Raw genomic sequence first — 17,645 nt, 5'->3', positions numbered from 1 at the left:
CAAGAGGCATTTGAATATTTAGATCCTGTCCAAGTGGTATGGTCTTGCCTGCTATGAGATGGCAGCAGTGCAGCCCTCATAACTAGTGCAACTAGGCTGACATGTGCTTTGTAGCAGTGAATTGATGCAAAACAGCCTGGTTTTATCAGTTACCACTCTCTCAGGACATTCCACACGTTGTAGAATGGAAATGGACAGCAGGCTGGATTTCCTTCATCAGTATAAATTGTTCACTTCTATTCAAGTCAATGAAGCACTGACTATTAACACCTGCTGAGGATCTGTGCAAGGACATCAAGGTCAGTGTGTTAGAGCCCTTAATACCTCATCTGCCATAAAACTATTCTCCTCTAGAAAGTCTCCTTGTGCAGAAGGCAGCTTATACAATGAACTTTGTTCCTATATATGCACACTCCTATAAATGGTCAACAAATTTTCTTTAGCAGATGCACGGGAAGCTGATGACAGAGCAAGTTATTTTATTCATTGAGGCAGTTTTGACACTGAAGGATACTGAACAGCTGAAAACATTTATGGGGAGTTCCACATACAATGTTATTCAGAACATCAGTGGTGATTTTGTTATTTCTAAGGAGTGCTCAGATGGAGTAGTTACCCCCTTGAAAAAATGGGTAGCAGTGGGGAGAATATAGCTATTGAGATTTACATAAAACTAACAGGCATGTTATGCTCAAAAGCTTAAGTTTATTGCTCTATTTAATGACTACCACCAGTATTTTAAAAAAGAATGCCAGTTCTTCCTGCTAGCTTCTCACTGAAGAAAATATTTTAAATACAGCAATAAAATCAAGTGGTATAAAGATAACACATTTTGCCACACATTCATGCAAACCCTGCAGACAGGATTTTTACAGGTTCATGGATACAGAGTAAACACAAAGATGTGTACTGAAATAATGGGAAATTTTCCCCACAGTGAAGAAGTTGTAGGCATAACATTTCAGGCCCTACCCCACACCTAATGATGTCAATGGCAAAACGTCAGTGGGAGCAGGATCAGCCCTTATTGTTCTGAGAGCTGCTTTCCCTTCTCCTGATAAGGAAGTGCAGTAAATTTGCAGAATCTCTTGCTCCAATATAAGCAATCAGATTTGGTTATTGTTACAAATAAAGAGAAGCAAAAATACTTTTAGTAGGTCATTACAGCTTCTATTCACAAAACACTCATCTTTGATGTCAAGGATCCTGTGTACCTCCGCTTTTCTCTTCCCATGAAGCACTTTAACGTGTGCTTACCTGTAAGCATTAAACACAAAATATGGTCTTCACAGCCTGATTGAAGTCTAAAATGAAACACATGGGCAGCAGTCTGTATTACTGAAAAAGAAACACTGCTAACTGGCCTAGTGGTCAGAATGGGCAAATGATTGTCTAAATTTGATGTGAGGGCAAATTTACCAAAAAGCAGCCAACACGTTCAGACAGATTTATTTTTTCAAGCTGCCTGTAGAATTTGCATTAATTTCAATTAATTCAAAGCTATGAAACTAGTTTAAATTCATAGATTGTAAGTGATTTTATTTTTAGAATTTTAATAAATATGAACTCATAGAATTCCTCATCTGATTTTGACTCTCACATTTCAGAGGAAATTGTATTGAAATTGTGGTCTGTTTAAAAACAGAAACTATTTGCAAAAATCAAATCTGTTTGCCAGATGACTGAGATGCCAAAATATTGACAAAGAAAAGGTAAAGCGTGAAGAATTTACATTCAGATTTATTTCTACTATTTGCTTCAGATTCACCCAGCTGTCATGATACTGGGGTACCCTGCTGGTAAGAATTCGAGGTAAGAATTTGAGGCAAGAATTTGACCCATTTAATTGAAGTATTTTTCCCCCCTTAGTTCTGATAACACTGGTGGTGTTAGACTGCTTTATTAAAAATAAACAAGAAAACATGATGCGTCAAACATCATTTCAATGTGAATCTACTTGAATCTTTCAATGCAGAGGCTCAGAAAGTTTACAATATACACAGTATTCGGTAATTTTATATGTAAAAACAATCAGAAAGAGGCAAAAAGTTACTTTCAAGCTTAGTCAACATACGGCACATTTCAGCATGACAATTCAAAAAGTTTCACACTGTATTTGGATTTATTAGCAATGATCTTTTAAAAAAAAGCAAACTGAAGACAGTAGATTTTTTCTGATTTTTTTCTTGTTTTTGTAACAAATGAAGCTATAATTCTTATTTACAGTATAAATAAGCCTTTTTTGGTGAAGATTATGTCCTGTCACATATGTTTAAGACAAGGTGTACCTCAGCTCTTAAATGTCAATGCAAACAAGAGCGTAAAAGCAATATCAAAGTAAAATAATATATCTTTCCAGCTAAAACAGCCAGGTTACCATGTGTCTCTTATCAGATCTGAAATATATCTGAATGCAGTCAAAAGTTCTCTTGGCTTTAGCCTTTAGGAATATAATGAACACTTATTCTTCTGCTGCTCTAGAGAGCTGTTTTCCATACAAGCTCATGACATGATGGACAAATTGATACTGTTCACAAGTCTGGATCATTCCTCCCCTGAAAAGGAAAGAAGAAAAGTGAAGGGAAACAGCAGTCTTATTACATGCAAACATGTGAGGAAATAGCACAGCTAACATGAAACTTGTGCTCCACACCAAAGGTCTACTCCAAAGCTTCCTGAAATGAGTGACAAGTGCCCCTTGATTGCACCCAGCTTGCAGTCTGACCTCGAGCTCCATTTTAAAAGTCTCTGCTAAGCAAGGAACAGAAGTAGTGAGAACAGGAATGGGCTTTATGTTCATTTTCCTTAGCAGAGGTCCTTATTCTGTAAGGCAACATCATTAGCATTTACATTCATATTATGAGGACCTGTACTCCAAGCACCCTTTTAAACACCATGAAAAGCAATCTCCACTCTAAAGCTATAGAGAGATAGATGGGAGCAGAAGGAATAAAGAGGGGAAGTAGCTAATCCAAGACTTCACAGCTGCACTAAGGACTGAATTTGAGGCTATAGAGAGGTAGGCCAGGCCAGACAACTAATGCAAATTTCTCATTCTGCAATGAGGATTCTTTTCTCTATGACACCCACACCATGCTATTGTCAACTTCACCAGGGAGCTCTAGGGATAGCTAGCAGGATTTTGGAACAGAAAACATAACTTTAGAAGAGTTACTCAGATTTGTAACTAAGCTGACTTCTGTGCATACCTTGAAAGTCAAAGACTCCCAGCACAGTAATCTGTTTTGGTTCAGCTTGTTTTTCAGCTTTTACTGTTCTCTTTAAAACTGCAAACCTCAAAGAAAGTGTAAGCAGGAGCAAAACCAGTTTGATTTTCCAGATATCATTAGCCTATTTATTTCTGCAAGTAATGTATTAACCAACACATGGGCACTACAGGGGGAGACAGAAATTAACAAAAAGAATCAGGATAAAGTCATTCATTTTAAGCAGATTTTACTGATAGTTAACATTCTGCTAAGAGTACCCCATCAAAAGTGAATATGACCTCTTGATAATCCATTATGAAAACAATTAAAACCCATGGCTCACACTCACAAAAAGTGTATGCAGAATTGTGCCAGCATTGGTGCTGCTACACAGATCCCAGGACCACAGTGCCAAAAGGAGTCTGAAGTGACAAGTGGGGTTGAGCAACATGGTTAATCCGTGGGTGACCAGAGCCAAGCAGACTCTGTCAGTCTGAAGAAGAGCACATGTGGTGCATTTCCTTAGAAACCTTCACCAGAGGAAATTAATGAGAAGTTTCTTTGTCTGAGCCAAATGGATAGCAGACTGCTAACACTCTCTTAGGGGACTGCCCTCTTCTATGGGGTTCAGCTTAACAATTATGGATCACACCATAACCATACCAGTAGGGAACAGGTGAGCAGGCAAGACAATCTCCTCCTTCAGCCTCTTACACTTACTTTATTAAGCAGCTCCTTAAAACAACACTTAACAATGAAGGGAAGGGCAGGGACCCATGCTACAACCCCTCATCAGTTAGCAAAGGTGGGAAACATCCACTGTGTTTCTAAAAAATGTATTTCCTAGCTACTTAATACAAGCTCACAGTTGATCAGATTCTGAGTCCCTCTGTGCTGCACACAGCATTGAAATACATCTACATCAGTCTGTGACACACAAGAAACATTAGTCATATATGACAATTAGTCCCCAACCAATTCCATTAACGGTGGGGTTGCAGCCTGAAGTTGTAGCAACACAAGCACTAGGGTGGCCATTGAATTTCAGACCACAGGAAATTATTTTCATTTTTATCCAACTCCCTGCTATGCAGTGGCTTCCTCCCTTCCCACACATATGCACGCCATGACATGTGCTTGCTGTCCAGGCTTTGGCAAAGACAGACAAATAATGTTTTCACCCCTTTCTGCCACAGAAACCTTTCAAATCTGAGTTGCTTTGTGGACAATGACAGCAAATGTCTCTCAGCACTGTGTGAAGAATACGGGAATGATTACTTCCTCTCCTCAGTCATACTAGGTTATTTTAGAATCAACTGTTGGCCACTGATGCAAGGCTCAGTGCATAGGAATTTTCCAAGGGATCTGTGAGGGAACGAAGGGAAAGAAACATTTGTTCTCTTCCCACCCATAGCAACCCGAAAGGTGGTTCTCAGGGCTAATGCCAACCTCTCTACAGAGGTTGCATTCCTTTACACATCTACTCTGGCCTGCATGCAACTATCTCTTAGTAGCTGGTGACTCCTTCCCATTCACCCTGTTTTCTAGCCAGTAATGATCAGGCAAGAGGAGGAGACACAGACAGTCTCCCTTCCTACAGCTGCTTGGACACTGTCTTGTCATATCATGCTACTTTTGAAGTCACCTGGAGCTTTTGCAGGAGTTAACTTAAAATGAGAGTGGATGGCAGCATGAGTTCCAAGGCCCATTTTTCAGTCTTTGAAGAAACCACCCACTTCTGTAGGAAGGATGGTGATCTGCTTTCCATCTTTCGTATTTTATCCCATGACATTTAAATGGCTTTTTCTTATCCCATCCCACTCCTGAGAGGTACATGGCAGCTACAGAGGTTTCTGCAGTCTTCCTTTCCCTCTGTGGTGTCCTTTAAGTGTGATTTCCCTTCTTCAGCCTCTAAAAATGACTGCCAGTTCCCCTCTCCCTGCAAAGCTAGTATTTTTAATTGGCCTTCTGTATCACACTCCTTCGTAAGCAGGCATCTTCAACCTTCATTTGTATGGCTATTTTTCTGTGTAACATTAGTCACAGAGACAAGATATTTTACATCCAGATAGATGTTTCACTGGTCTGTGGATGATCAGCACTCACCATTCATATTCTGGTTTTCTTTTCCTCAAGAAGCCTTTCCTTGCCTAGCCTGAAATCCATTGAAACAGCCAAATCTCTAAGCCCCTGCAGGTTCCTGTCTATCAGAGCCACAGCAGGGCAGCAAGCATTTAATTTTCTGCCTCCCACTGAGCATAATTTCTCATCTGAAATAAAGTTCAGCGTGGGGTTGAGGTTCTTTTTTTCCCTTAGAAAAATCTTTGGTATGTTTTTCGTGACATCTCTTCCCCTGACTACATTTATCATTATCATTAGAGAGAGTGCTGAGACATGTTTTGATGGCACTTGAAACCAGTGGGAGAGGAAAAATAACATCTCTGGTGCAAAACTCAAGTCTGTTTACTTCATAATCAAACTCAAGGTGGTGTGTTAAGAAATGCTTAACTGGAAACCATTGAATTTGTGGAGATTTTCACAGCTCCTTTCATATGTCTGCAAATACTTCAGGTTATGCATACTCTCTCTCTCCAAGCAATGTCTCTCCTACAAGCACGTAAGACCAGTTTTATTTACCCCACCTGGGAGGAAAGGCATGATCTGTGTCTCTGAACTTAAGTAAAGGAGAATCTTGGAGCCTTTGCTTCTGTATGAGAATGGGGCTAATTCCTCAGCTGGTAAAAGGTCATACCTTGCTGCACATAGATGGGCAGCTAAGCAGATTTTTATGCCAGCTGTGAATCTAGCTCAATTCTAGGAGCTGTTCATTAAGGTCTACTGCTCATAAAACAGGCGAAGATTACAAGTCAGAACAGTTTCGAACATGACAACTTCCTGCAAGGAACGTTCTCTCTTCGCTTCTACTTGCCTTTGTTCTTCCCCTCTTTCCATTTGTTTCTCCTTAAATAAAGGGAAGTAATATCATCTTCCTCTTATTTTTCTGGAAAGGAAGCAGGCTTTCTTACCTGTCTAACCGTAACTGGCAGGCTGTTCGCAATATGTCAACTATGCCCTCATTCTTCAGCTGTTTACAGCAGACACTAGTCGCAATAAAGCAGCCAGTCCTCCCGATGCCTGCACTAAGGAAGGGAAAAACAAAGAGAGGCAGTGGAAATGTCAGAATGACTTTGGAGCTTTCTTGTTAAACAAACGGTATTAAACCAGAACAAACCCCATTACTCCTTTTTTCCCCTCCAACTTTTGCCAGGTGGGTGCTTCCAGACATAAAGCCCTAACTAGGCAAAGATAATAACTTCAGTGGGATGACACAATTAAGTGTGAGCCACTCATAGCAAAAGGGTGAACATTGCACATAGAGTGCTAAAAATGGACTATTAGATACCATTTGACCTAATATGTTGTTCAACCTGACACTGAACCACTGAAAAAAGCAATTAAACTGTGTTTCTTAGCTTTGGGTTGATGGCAACTCTTGCTTTGAAGGCAAACTTTGCTTTGATATTTTTAATTCTAACAGCTTCTTGAAAGTTAGTTTCATTCACAGGTTCATCAAAAAACCCAACTCTTGCTTAAATACTTAACACTAGCAGCAGTATAGTAAGTGTGAGGCCATATGCTGATCAGATCTACAATATAGTAATTCTCTGAATTAGAGCAGGATACAACAAATTCACTATTAAAGACACTTCTTTCTTTTTCCCAAACTCCTTTGTATCTAATTCAGTCCTTGGTTAACGACAAGAACTGAATTTATTCTCAAAGGCACAGTGCTATAGAAGCTGTGAATTCTTCTTATCACCTATAAAACTACCAGCAAATGCTGGAAGCCCTTCTTATGCATGAAGTAATTAAATGAGCATACTCAGGAATAATTACTTGACACAAGTACAAGAAATCCTGCTTTCATTTACATGGTGAGAAAGTCTTAACGCAAAACCAGTGGCAACAAAGGGACAATCAACAGAGGAATTCGCGGTTCACTGCTGTTCACAAAGTCCTTCATTTTCCAGGTGGCCATAACCAAACAGAGGACAGCACATAGCTCTTGATACCGTTTCCTGTCCACAGACCTCAGAGAGTTTTGCAAAGGGAGGGAATACCACCTAGTTTTATTTAAAGCAAGCAGCACTGGGACAGCACTTGTTCCAGGACAAGCTGCAGGTGTCTCAGTGGCGAAGACAACATCATAATCCCTCCAAGACTGCACGAGAGTGGCACATTATCCACATAAAACACTTTATAATCCTATCACCATGTCTCTTAGTATTTTTTTCAAATAAAAGTGCCCAGTTTCTCTACAGATTATTACTTTGTTATAGGGATGAACCATACAAGAGGACAAAACAAATATGCATAGCAAGAGTGACATGGTGACCAGCAGCTTCACCTGCAGCAAATACCATGATGTTTCAAAGAACCTTAGGCAGTCACAGATTTTCAAGGACAAAGGGGACCTTCTTAAAAACCATTTCTTATTTTTATCTGAACTCTCCCAAATTGGACAACACCTTATGTTTAAAAACACAGGCAGAAAAACTGGACATGTGCTATCCTACAAATTTTTCACTAGTGTTTACTCCATATTAGCTTATAGATGGATCTTTGGTGGCACCAAGCTAATCAAACATTCATGCCAAGAGACTCTTTAAAAACATTCTCATTGTATAATACCCATTTACCACAGCTTCTGGAGAGCAACCACTTGCTGTTTCCTAGAAAATGTTATGCAAAATTAAGTAAAATTCCTTACAAAAATCAATTTGGCAAAACGTGTTTTATTGAAATTATGGAAGATTACACTAGCAAGATAACTACATCTCTTATCAGTCTTACTGCTATTTACCTAGAATACCTGCTCTGACAACTGACTTGTAGTTTTCATGTAATCACATTTAACCTTGCTAAACACTGGCAAAACAGGACTTGCTTTTAGCCCTCTGGAACTTCTCCAGTTTTCCAAGAACTATAGATATTACAAACTGTAATGGTTTAGAATCTGTGAACCAACTTTTTTAGACACCTTTGGATGAAAATCATCCAGTATATCTGATTTAATAATGGTCAGTAGGTGTTCTTGCTTAGCACACTCTCAAGTTAGCAGTGTCTACAAGTGATAAGTACATAATTCTACTTCTTTCTGAAGACAGAGGCGTCTATCTTCATCTATTTTTTTTCTGCTCTGAATGATAATTATAATTTTCTCATCGGGCTTCAACCACTGTAAGGATTTTGCTCCTTCCATATAAGAAGTTTTCATCTTTGCCAGGGCTTTTTACTGATACTTCAGTTTTACTATCAATTGCATACATTTCCCAACTCTTGGTTAGTACTTGCTGCAATCAGCTTTGCCACTGTTTCATTTATGTGTTATACTTAAATTATTGTGTTTGGTCTAATAATGATTTTAAAAAAGTAAAGCAAAGTATGAATATACAAAATGGGGGGGGGTGTGTTGATATTTAAAGCTGAATATTCTTATTTTTCTGCTTGCATGTGTCTTCCAACTCAAATTCACCACAAGTATGTTGATCTTTGCTAACCTGGCCTTTGAAAGACTATTTAAGGCATATATTACTGGTAAGGCAAATGAAATGAAACTGTTCTTATAAGTAACTGAACCTCCACCAACTTCTGTGTTCAGCTCAATTTGTGTCTGAATGCAACACTTGATAATAAAAATCTATTGTAATTAAATTTTTGAAGTTCCAAGCATATTTTGAAAGGAGTTGGGTGAGATGTCCTATGTCTGACTGATGGCCTAAAAGACATTATCTGCGCTACGCCACTGTATGTGAAGAAGCCCTCACAATTCAGATATAACATTTATTTACCTGCAGTGAACAATCACTGGGGCATTCTTCTCCTCTGCATTCTGCATGGCCTCTTCTACTTCCAGTACTAGCTGTAACAGAGGAGGGGCTTGATCTGGTGTCTTCTGGTCTGGCCAAGATGTGTACCAGTAATGTTTCAGGTTTCTGACTTCTTCTCCTTTCTGCAATCCAGTCAAGACAAACACCACAAAGTTTTAAAAGAACTTCTCATTGCAAATTGATATGGAAATGTAGCCTTCCCGTTAAGAATGAGGTGATTCAATTGATCTGCTGGAAAGGCAACACAGTCGGGCACACACAGATTGCTGCAGAACACTGATGGTATCTTTTTGACACAGAATCATAGAATGATAGAATCATAGAATCGATTGGGTTCGAAAAGACCTCCAAGATCATCGAGTCCAACCCTTGGTCCAACTCTAGTTCATCTACTAGATCATGGCACTCAGCGCCACGTCCAATCTGCGTTTAAAAATCTCTAGGGATGGTGAATCCACCACCTCTCTGGGCAGCCCATTCCAATGCCTGATTACTCTCTCTGTAAAGATTTTTTTTCTGATATCCAACTTAAATTTCCCCTGGCAGAGCCCCCTAGTCCTATAGCTGAGTGCCTGGGAGAAGAGACCAGCCCCCACCTGGCTAGAACTTCCCTTCAGGTAGTTATAGACAGTGATGAGGTCACCTCTGAGCCTCCTCTTCTCCAGGCTAAACAACCCCAGCTCCTTCAGCCTCTCCCCATAGGACTTGTGCTCCAGTCCCTTCACCAGCCTTGTTGCTCTTCTCTGGACTCGCTCCAGCACCTCAATATCCTTTCTGAACTGAGGGGCCCAGAACTGAACACAGTACTCAAGGTGTGGCCTCACCAACGCAGAGTACAGGGGAAGGATCACTTCCCTGGTCCTACTGGCCACACTATTTTTGATACAGGACAGGATCCCATTGACCTTCTTGGCCACCTGGGCACACTGTTGGCTCATGTTGAGCTTCCTGTCAATTAGTACTCCAAGGTCCCTTTCTGCCTGGCTGCTCTCCAGCCACTCTGTGCCCAGCCTGTAGCGCTGCAGGCACTTGGCCTTGTTGAACTTCATCCCATTGGAATCAGCCCATCTCTCAAGTCTATCCAGATCCCTCTGCAGAGCCCTCCTACCTTCCAGCAGATCGACACTCCCTCCCAGCTTGGTGTCATCAGCAAATTTGCTGATGATGGACTCAATCCCCTCATCTAAATCATCACTAAAGATGTTAAACAGGACTGGACCCAATACAGACCCCTGGGGAACACCACTGGTGACTGGCCGCCAGCTGGATGCAGTTCCATTCACCAGCACTCTCTGGGCCCGACCCTCCAGCCAGCTCTTAATCCAGGAGAGGGTACACTTGTCCAGGCCATGGACTACCAGCTTTTCCAGGAGTATATTATGGGAGACACTGTCAAAGGCCTTGCTCAAGTCCAGATAGACCACATCCACAGCCTTCCCCTCATCCACCAGGTGGGTCACCTGATCGTAAAACGAGATCAGGTTGGTCAGACAGGACCTGCCCCTCCTAAACCCATGCTGGCTGGGTCTAATCCCTTGTCCACCCTGAAGGTGCTGTGTGATTGTACTCAGGATGAACTGCTCCATAACCCTGCCAGGCACGGAGGTCAGGCTGACAGGCCTGTAGTTGCCAGGGTCCTGCTTGCAGCCCTTTTTGTGGATTGGGGTGACATTGGCCAACCTCCAGTCCTCTGGGACCTCCCCAGAGAGCCAGGACTGTTGGAAGATGATGGAGAGTGGCTTGGCAAGCTCTTCTGCCAGCTCCCTCATCACCCTGGGATGGATCCCATCTGGTCCCACAGACTTGTTAGGATCCAGCTGGCTCAGTAAGTCAGTAACTATATCCTCCTGGAATACAGGAGGGCTATTCAGCTCCCTCTCCCTGTCTACCAGCTCCAGAGGCCAGTTGTCTTGAGGGCCACTTGTCTTACTGGTGAAAACTGAGGCAAAGTAGGTGTTAAGTACCTCAGCCTTCTCCTCATCTTCCTTAACTATATATATAACAGGTAGTAGAGGAGCCAACGAGGTGTGCTGCTGGACCTTGTATTAATAAAGAGGGACTAGATGGGCATGTGAAGCTTGGGGGCAGCCTTGCCTGCAGTGACCATGAGATGGTAGAGTTCAGAATCCTGCTCAGAAGAAGCGAGGGTAGGAAGTAGAATTACAAGCCTGAACTTTAGGAGAGCTAATTTGGGTTTCTTCAAGAACTTAACTGAAGGAATGCCCTGGGTTAGGGCCCTAGAAGATGAAGGGTCCAAGACAGCTGGTTAATATTCAAGCATCACTTCCTCCAAGCTCAAAATCAGTGCATCCCTCTGGGTAAGAAACCAAGCAAAGAGGGCAGGAGCCATGCATCAATGATCAAGAAGCTTCTGGAAAAACTCAAACAGAAGAAGGAAGTTTACAGATTGTAGAAAAAGGGTCAAACCAGTTGGGATGAATATAGGAATGTCATCAGTTTGCAGAGATGTTACAAGGAAGGTCAAGGCCCATTTGGAATTAAATCTTGCAAGGGATGTCAAGGACAACAAGAATGCTTTCTTCAATTATATCAGTAGCAAAATGAAGACCAGGGAAAAGACAGGCCTGTTGCTGAATGAAGTGGGTGCCCTGGTGATGGAGGATACAGAGAAGACAGTTACTGAACACCTTCTTTGTTTCAGTCTTCACTGCCAAGGCTAGACTGGAGAAAAAGACAACTTTCCTTTAGTTGAGGAGGATTGGGTTAGAGATCATTTAGGTAAACCTGACACCCACAAATCCATGAGCCCCTCTATTTAGCCCTAGTGAAGCCTCACCTGGAGCTCCGTGTCCAGTTCTGGGCTCCCCAGTTCAAGAGGGGCAAGGCACTACTGGAGAGGATCCAGCAGAGGGCCACACAGATGATCAGGGCACTGGAGTACCCCACTTATAAGGAGAGGCTGGGGATGGAGCTGGGCCTGTTTAGCCTGGAGAAGAGATAACTGAGAGGAGACGTTATTGATGTATGTAAGTATCCGACGGCAGGGTGCCAAGAAGATGCGGCTAGGCTCTTTTCAGTGGTGCCCAGTGACAGGACAAGGGCAATGGGCACAAACTGAAACATAGGAAGTTCTATCTGAATATGAGGAAAAAATTTTGAGGATGACAGAGAACTGGAACAGGTTGTTCAGAGAGGTTGCGGAGGTTCTTGGAAGATATTCAAAACTCACCTGCGCACAATCCTGTGCAACTTGCTTAAGTGAACCTGCTTTAGTGGGGGGCTTGGACCAGATGATCTCTAGTGGTCCCTTCCAATCCCAACCATTATGAGAATGCTAAGTGGAGAAATCCATATTGCAAGCCCCACAACGTAGAAGTCTGGACTTCAAATATCATATCTGCACTTCGTAAAACAGCCTTAAAAACCAATTCCACCCCCCACCCAACTATCCTGCTCTTTTAGTGCCAAGAGCTGTGTGCAAAACACTCCAGGCAGTCTGTTCCCTCTTGAAAGATTCATTCAGCAAAGCCAGAGCTGTGCTTGTGACATAATTGCTTTCATAATGTATTTGACAGACAGAGAGCCAGGAGCCATATCCCTGTCTCTGATAGCTAGATAAATAGATAAGGGGGAAAGATGGGAGCTTACTTTTTTATCTCTTCTGACAGAGACACTTACATCAGTTTCCTGTCAATTCTACTCCTCCTTTAGACACGGTGAGAAATTCAGAGACCCTGTGGAAGGCTGGAGTTGTCTATAACTGCAGACCATGGCTTTTGGAGAGACACAAATTCTGATTCTCTGTCTCAGCATGGCTATGAATACAGCAAATATGCCGTTTCCTTTTCTGAGTGCCAAGTAGCACTGTGTGCTTCTGATTTTGCATGTTCAAAGCGATATTCTTCTGTCTGATTATTAGAGGTGCAAAATAGGAACATGGTGCTCAGGGAACTGGCCTTAGCCTTACAGCCATTACATAAGCCAGCTGGCACAGGGCTAAGTAAATGTTTTCAAAGGTCTGCAAACAGAAACGTTAGCTTCCACAACCCTCCCTTCAACACATGGCTGGCTGAGTTGAAGAGGGGAGAAAAAAAAGACAAATTTGGCTCTTTCTACAGAACTAGGCACAAAAATCTGAAAATAGCTTCTGTCATCTGTATTCCAAAGTCCCTCAGTGACTGAATGCTAAGAGTACTCTGTGGTTGTGACATTTTCCATCCTTCTCTTTGGTTAACAGAGCTTTTGCACAGCTTCACGGTGAACTAGATTGGGAAAGTGATCAAGATACATCTTTCTACTTTCTTGAGATGGATTAATTTTCAGAAGGATTTGGCTTACCACACAGTCACATAAATGCTTGCCAGGGGACATGGGATATGGTACAAGGGTAGGAACAAGGGAGCTGCACAACAGGAGGCTCAGCTTCACTGAGATGCTGTTCCATCTTACACTGTGTTTAAAGTGCTCATTGAAGAACAGCCATAGGAACCTTAAGGCTATGTCTAGCTCACTTTGGGAAAAGAGAATCTTACTGCTGTAGCACAGAGCCTGGCCTTAGGTTATTTACCCTAATGAGAAAATATTTCGTTTAAGAGTGCATAACCAGTTGTCTTGAACAGTACTTGAGCTCACTTCAGTAACAATAACTGTTCTGAAAAAGGAACATACACAGTTGCTTTTGAATGTGAAACTATGTGTGAACCACAGAAATTAGGAACACCTGATTCTTAGCTCAGTTGTGAAAAATTGTAATAAAAATGTTGTCAGTAATACTGAGAAAAAAGAGAAGTATAAAAATAATCCAAAGAAAAACATGAATTACTACATAAAGTCATTTATTTGACAGCACCAGAAAACAACCTAAGTTCTAGTGATGAACTCTGGATGTCTTCAGTTTTGTTTACAGTGTTAAAAGTTTTACACTTCTGCTTAGAGAACCCTGACTTGTGTAGTTCCGTGCTCTTCTGCTTTGACTTTAACAAAATATGTTCAAAATGTTCCTTGAGACAGAGAACACTTGGGAAGGAAGATTTAATTGACCGTTTGAAGTCTACCATCTCATATGCTGTAGCTGAGGTCATGAATCAGTGACCTCAGGTTTCTCTAGACACTATCAGGTTTCTCTGAGAAAGGAAAACAAGCCTTCCCTATTGCTTGAGCTTTTTACAAATTCCTGAAGCTTGTCAAATCCTGACCCCTATGCTGAGAGAAATGTTACAGTCCACTCTATGCAGTAATCATATATTCCTGGTGGTGGTATCATACATTTCTGATCACTCCTGTTTAAGGAAAAACAGAATTCTATTTATGGCTTGTCCAGTTTTCACTATCAAGTCACTTAATGTATGCATGGTTTGAAGCTGCTACTCCACTATTACTACTAGATGACAAATGTATAGATCTAGGCAATGGTAACTTAACAAACGGAATCTTTATTTCAGCTTTAGAACTCAACAGTTCACATCCTCACATTTGGGGAGAAAGAGACATTGCTGCACTAGAATTGACAACAAAAACATTGTTTAACTTGGATGAAGCTGCAAGGCTGCAACATGTCACTTCCTACTTGTCAGGGAGTGTGATTTTCTCCTTGCTGCCTTAGCCAAAAGTGTGAGTGACAGACTTCCACACTCTGAATCCAGACATGGGATATCATACGCTGGCTTTCTGCCTATTAGCATATGGCTGAAGAAACTTGGAACTGGTTGGATAAAAGGAGAGTTTTTTCAGCTTGGAAAGACATTATAGTGTTATACTGAGGGCAAGGGTAGATCTGGTAGATGAAAGATGTATGAAGTTTATGTAAATAGATTGTTCTTATTAAAACATGTAGCTTGATATTCTAGAACCCAGCAATGAAAACAGTTGTAAAATAGGGCTCTGCTACTTTAGACTAAGTAGAATCTAAGTACTTTGAAAATTAAACCTGTGTTTAGGCTTTCTATCCACAAAATGATAGAATGGTTACTGGTATATAGAACTACATATACAGTTGGTTGGAAAGACACTAATATTTAGAAATGTAAGCATGGAGAATGCCGTGGAGAAAATATTTTTAAAGGTCATCAACAGTTTTAGTGTCTTGGAGTGGAATGATCCCTTAAAGTATCTTGGAAGTCAAGTCAGCCAAATAACTCAAAGAATGAATTAGCATAGTACCTATTAAAAGGAGTTTAGTCTTGGGGAACAAAAGTGGTGCTATCAAACCACTGGCAAGTGCCAAGCAGACCAGTAGTCCCAGTGCTGAGAGAAACTGAAAACTTTTGCTCAGTTCTCAATTCCTCCACTTCTGGTTAGTAGCACAAGTCATCTTAGATATAAACAGCTAAGTCTGACAGAATCCTAATAATGACCATAAAAAGACAAGAATATTTCTTAGGGGTGTACGCATAACGCAAAATATGTAACATGCCATGGAGGTTAAAAATTCCTTGTTAGTATTCAGTAGCTCTTTGCCCAAGCCCATGACCCAATGAACAAACAAATCTCTGAATTCTACAGAACATCATCACAGAGTTTAGTTGTGTTACTCCACAAGTGCTGTCTGTAGTTCGACTTGCAAAGGCTAGTAAGCAGCTCTCTGTGAGCTAACCTCTCATTCTAAATGATCAGTGAACTCAGAGGACACAGACATAGAATGAGTTTCTCACCAAGTGAACCCCATCCTGCTACAAAACTGACCTGGTAGCTTTCAGACTGTACACATGCAGTCTAAATCTCTGACTACTTATCTTACTGTAGTCTTCATATTGAGGAACTGAGCAAAGCTATGGTGACTTCAGTAATGAAATGTGGTATTTGTACAGCAGTACACTGTGTAGAACATTTCTACAGAACTCTCCATGAACATCTCAATTTATAGGTTTAGACATCTAAACTACTGTAAGTACATTGGAATGATTTACCTTTAGAGTGATGAGCCTTAAACGGTAATCGTCTGCTTGTATGACTCTGTTAACTGTGATTTCTATTCCTTCATAGGTGACCTGTTCCTCTGGCCAATATTCTGTGCATTTCTGTGTGGAATATAAAATAAATCTACTTAAGGAGGTATCAAGGGAGATTCATTTTTGTTCCTCTGAAATTGGATACAGCACTTGCATAGATGAATATGAATAAACTTTGTTTCTATAATAAGTACAAATTTTCTCTTTCTAAACAGGGACCACATTTCAGCTGATTTCTGCTGCATTCATAATAGTCTGATTGCTTGATTAAAAATGCACAAATCAAGTAATTACTAACTAATGCCTTTAAATACACATATCCTTATTTATCTTTGCGCAACTGATGTGCATTTTGAAGGTTCATTAGAGAGACCAGTGGCAATGTGCTTGTGTTTTTAGACTAATCCCTTTCTTAAGAAAGATAATGATTTGTATAATATTCACTAGTTACCACTACATCTGTGCTGTATATATACTGATGTGAAAACATAAGTACAACTTTTCTATTTTTAATAAAAGCTCAGTGCTCTCTGAATATAAAATGATCATTTGCTTTGTATAAAATAATATACTGAGAATGTTTTGGGAAATAGATTATGTATCACAATCTACTTAAAATCATCAGTAAGAATCTTTCAAAGCTAAGGAACTAAAAGGAAGCAATAGCAGTGAGAGATATTAGACCACTACATTTGATTTAGCCAAAACCCAGTTAGAATATAGCCAGCACAACCTGACAATTAGAGACGCAGAAACTATACTCCAATTGCAAATCTACTTTGTGGTACCAATACACTACAGATAAGCAGCTGAAAATTTGCAAGCACTCCTATCCTGTACAGAGGACTAAAAAAGACTGTCTTTTTTTCTGTATGCAGTTTCTTTGAACTAATCAATATGCAAAGGCAGAGACAGGCATTTCAAGACAGTGCACAAATTAATTCATGGACAAAGAATGATGTGAACAAGGCAGAGTCTGAGAAAAAGGAAGCCTCCTGCATTATCACAAGAGAATCTTGTTATCACAGAAGAGTAGATACCTGTTATTCAACAAACAATAAAGATGATGCTCTTTGGACTCCTCTTTTACATAGCTGTACTCAACCTTGAAGGAATCAAGTTGGATCATTTTGCTTTCCCCCACCAAAAATTAATTCTGCTTCAGGAGAAAGGCTAGCAACAGAAAAGTACCTTGCAAAGTTATTGAGTCAAAATTCTTGTGTGGGAGAATCAGTGTTGTTCCATCTGCAGAGTGCATCAGTTAATAACCCACTGGGAGTGTGGCCCACTGTTTCTCTGCAAAGTTATTTACGCAGATTGTGTTTTTTCCCATAAACTGCAGAATCCACTGTAAAAATTGTCAAGAGAGCTAGCAGCTATCAATAGCACAGACATTGCTCTGCTTAAAGGAGTGGAGTAAGATTGCCCACTCATTTCTGTGGGCTGTCTGTCAATTCAGATTGGAAGTGACAGAGGGCTGAGGTACAGAGCTTTTAATACTCACATTAGTGAAGTCATTGCACCGAGGAGGAACACAAAGCCCCTCTTACTGGCAAAATTGCTGAACAAAGGTTTTCCTTTTGAATCTAGGTACTTCTGAGTCCTGTTATTCATATTTTAATATATGTGTTATGGAA

At 40.7% G+C, this 17,645-nt stretch overlaps 1 protein-coding gene across 6 annotated transcripts in view; it reads right to left on the bottom strand.

Annotated features, from left to right (window-relative positions):
- Window positions 1-510: 510 nt before the first annotated feature.
- Window positions 511-17,645, bottom strand: part of PTPN5 (protein tyrosine phosphatase non-receptor type 5) — an 80,535-nt gene continuing 63,400 nt past the window's right edge. For all 6 annotated transcript variants that reach the window (XM_071558842.1, XM_071558840.1, XM_071558839.1 and 3 more), the window contains 4 exons: window positions 15,967-16,077; window positions 9,062-9,222; window positions 6,236-6,349; window positions 511-2,555 (listed from right to left, as the gene is read on the bottom strand). In XM_071558842.1, coding sequence (XP_071414943.1) covers window positions 2,462-2,555; window positions 6,236-6,349; window positions 9,062-9,222; window positions 15,967-16,077 — 480 coding nt within the window. In that variant the 3' untranslated portion in view covers window positions 511-2,461. The remainder of the gene's footprint in view (window positions 2,556-6,235; window positions 6,350-9,061; window positions 9,223-15,966; window positions 16,078-17,645) is intronic.

This window comes from Pithys albifrons, chromosome 6 (genome assembly GCF_047495875.1).
Source record: "Pithys albifrons albifrons isolate INPA30051 chromosome 6, PitAlb_v1, whole genome shotgun sequence".
Classification (NCBI taxonomy): Eukaryota; Metazoa; Chordata; class Aves; order Passeriformes; family Thamnophilidae; genus Pithys; species Pithys albifrons.
Note: the sequence above shows the minus strand (reverse complement) of the source record. Positions and strands in the feature narration are given on the sequence as shown.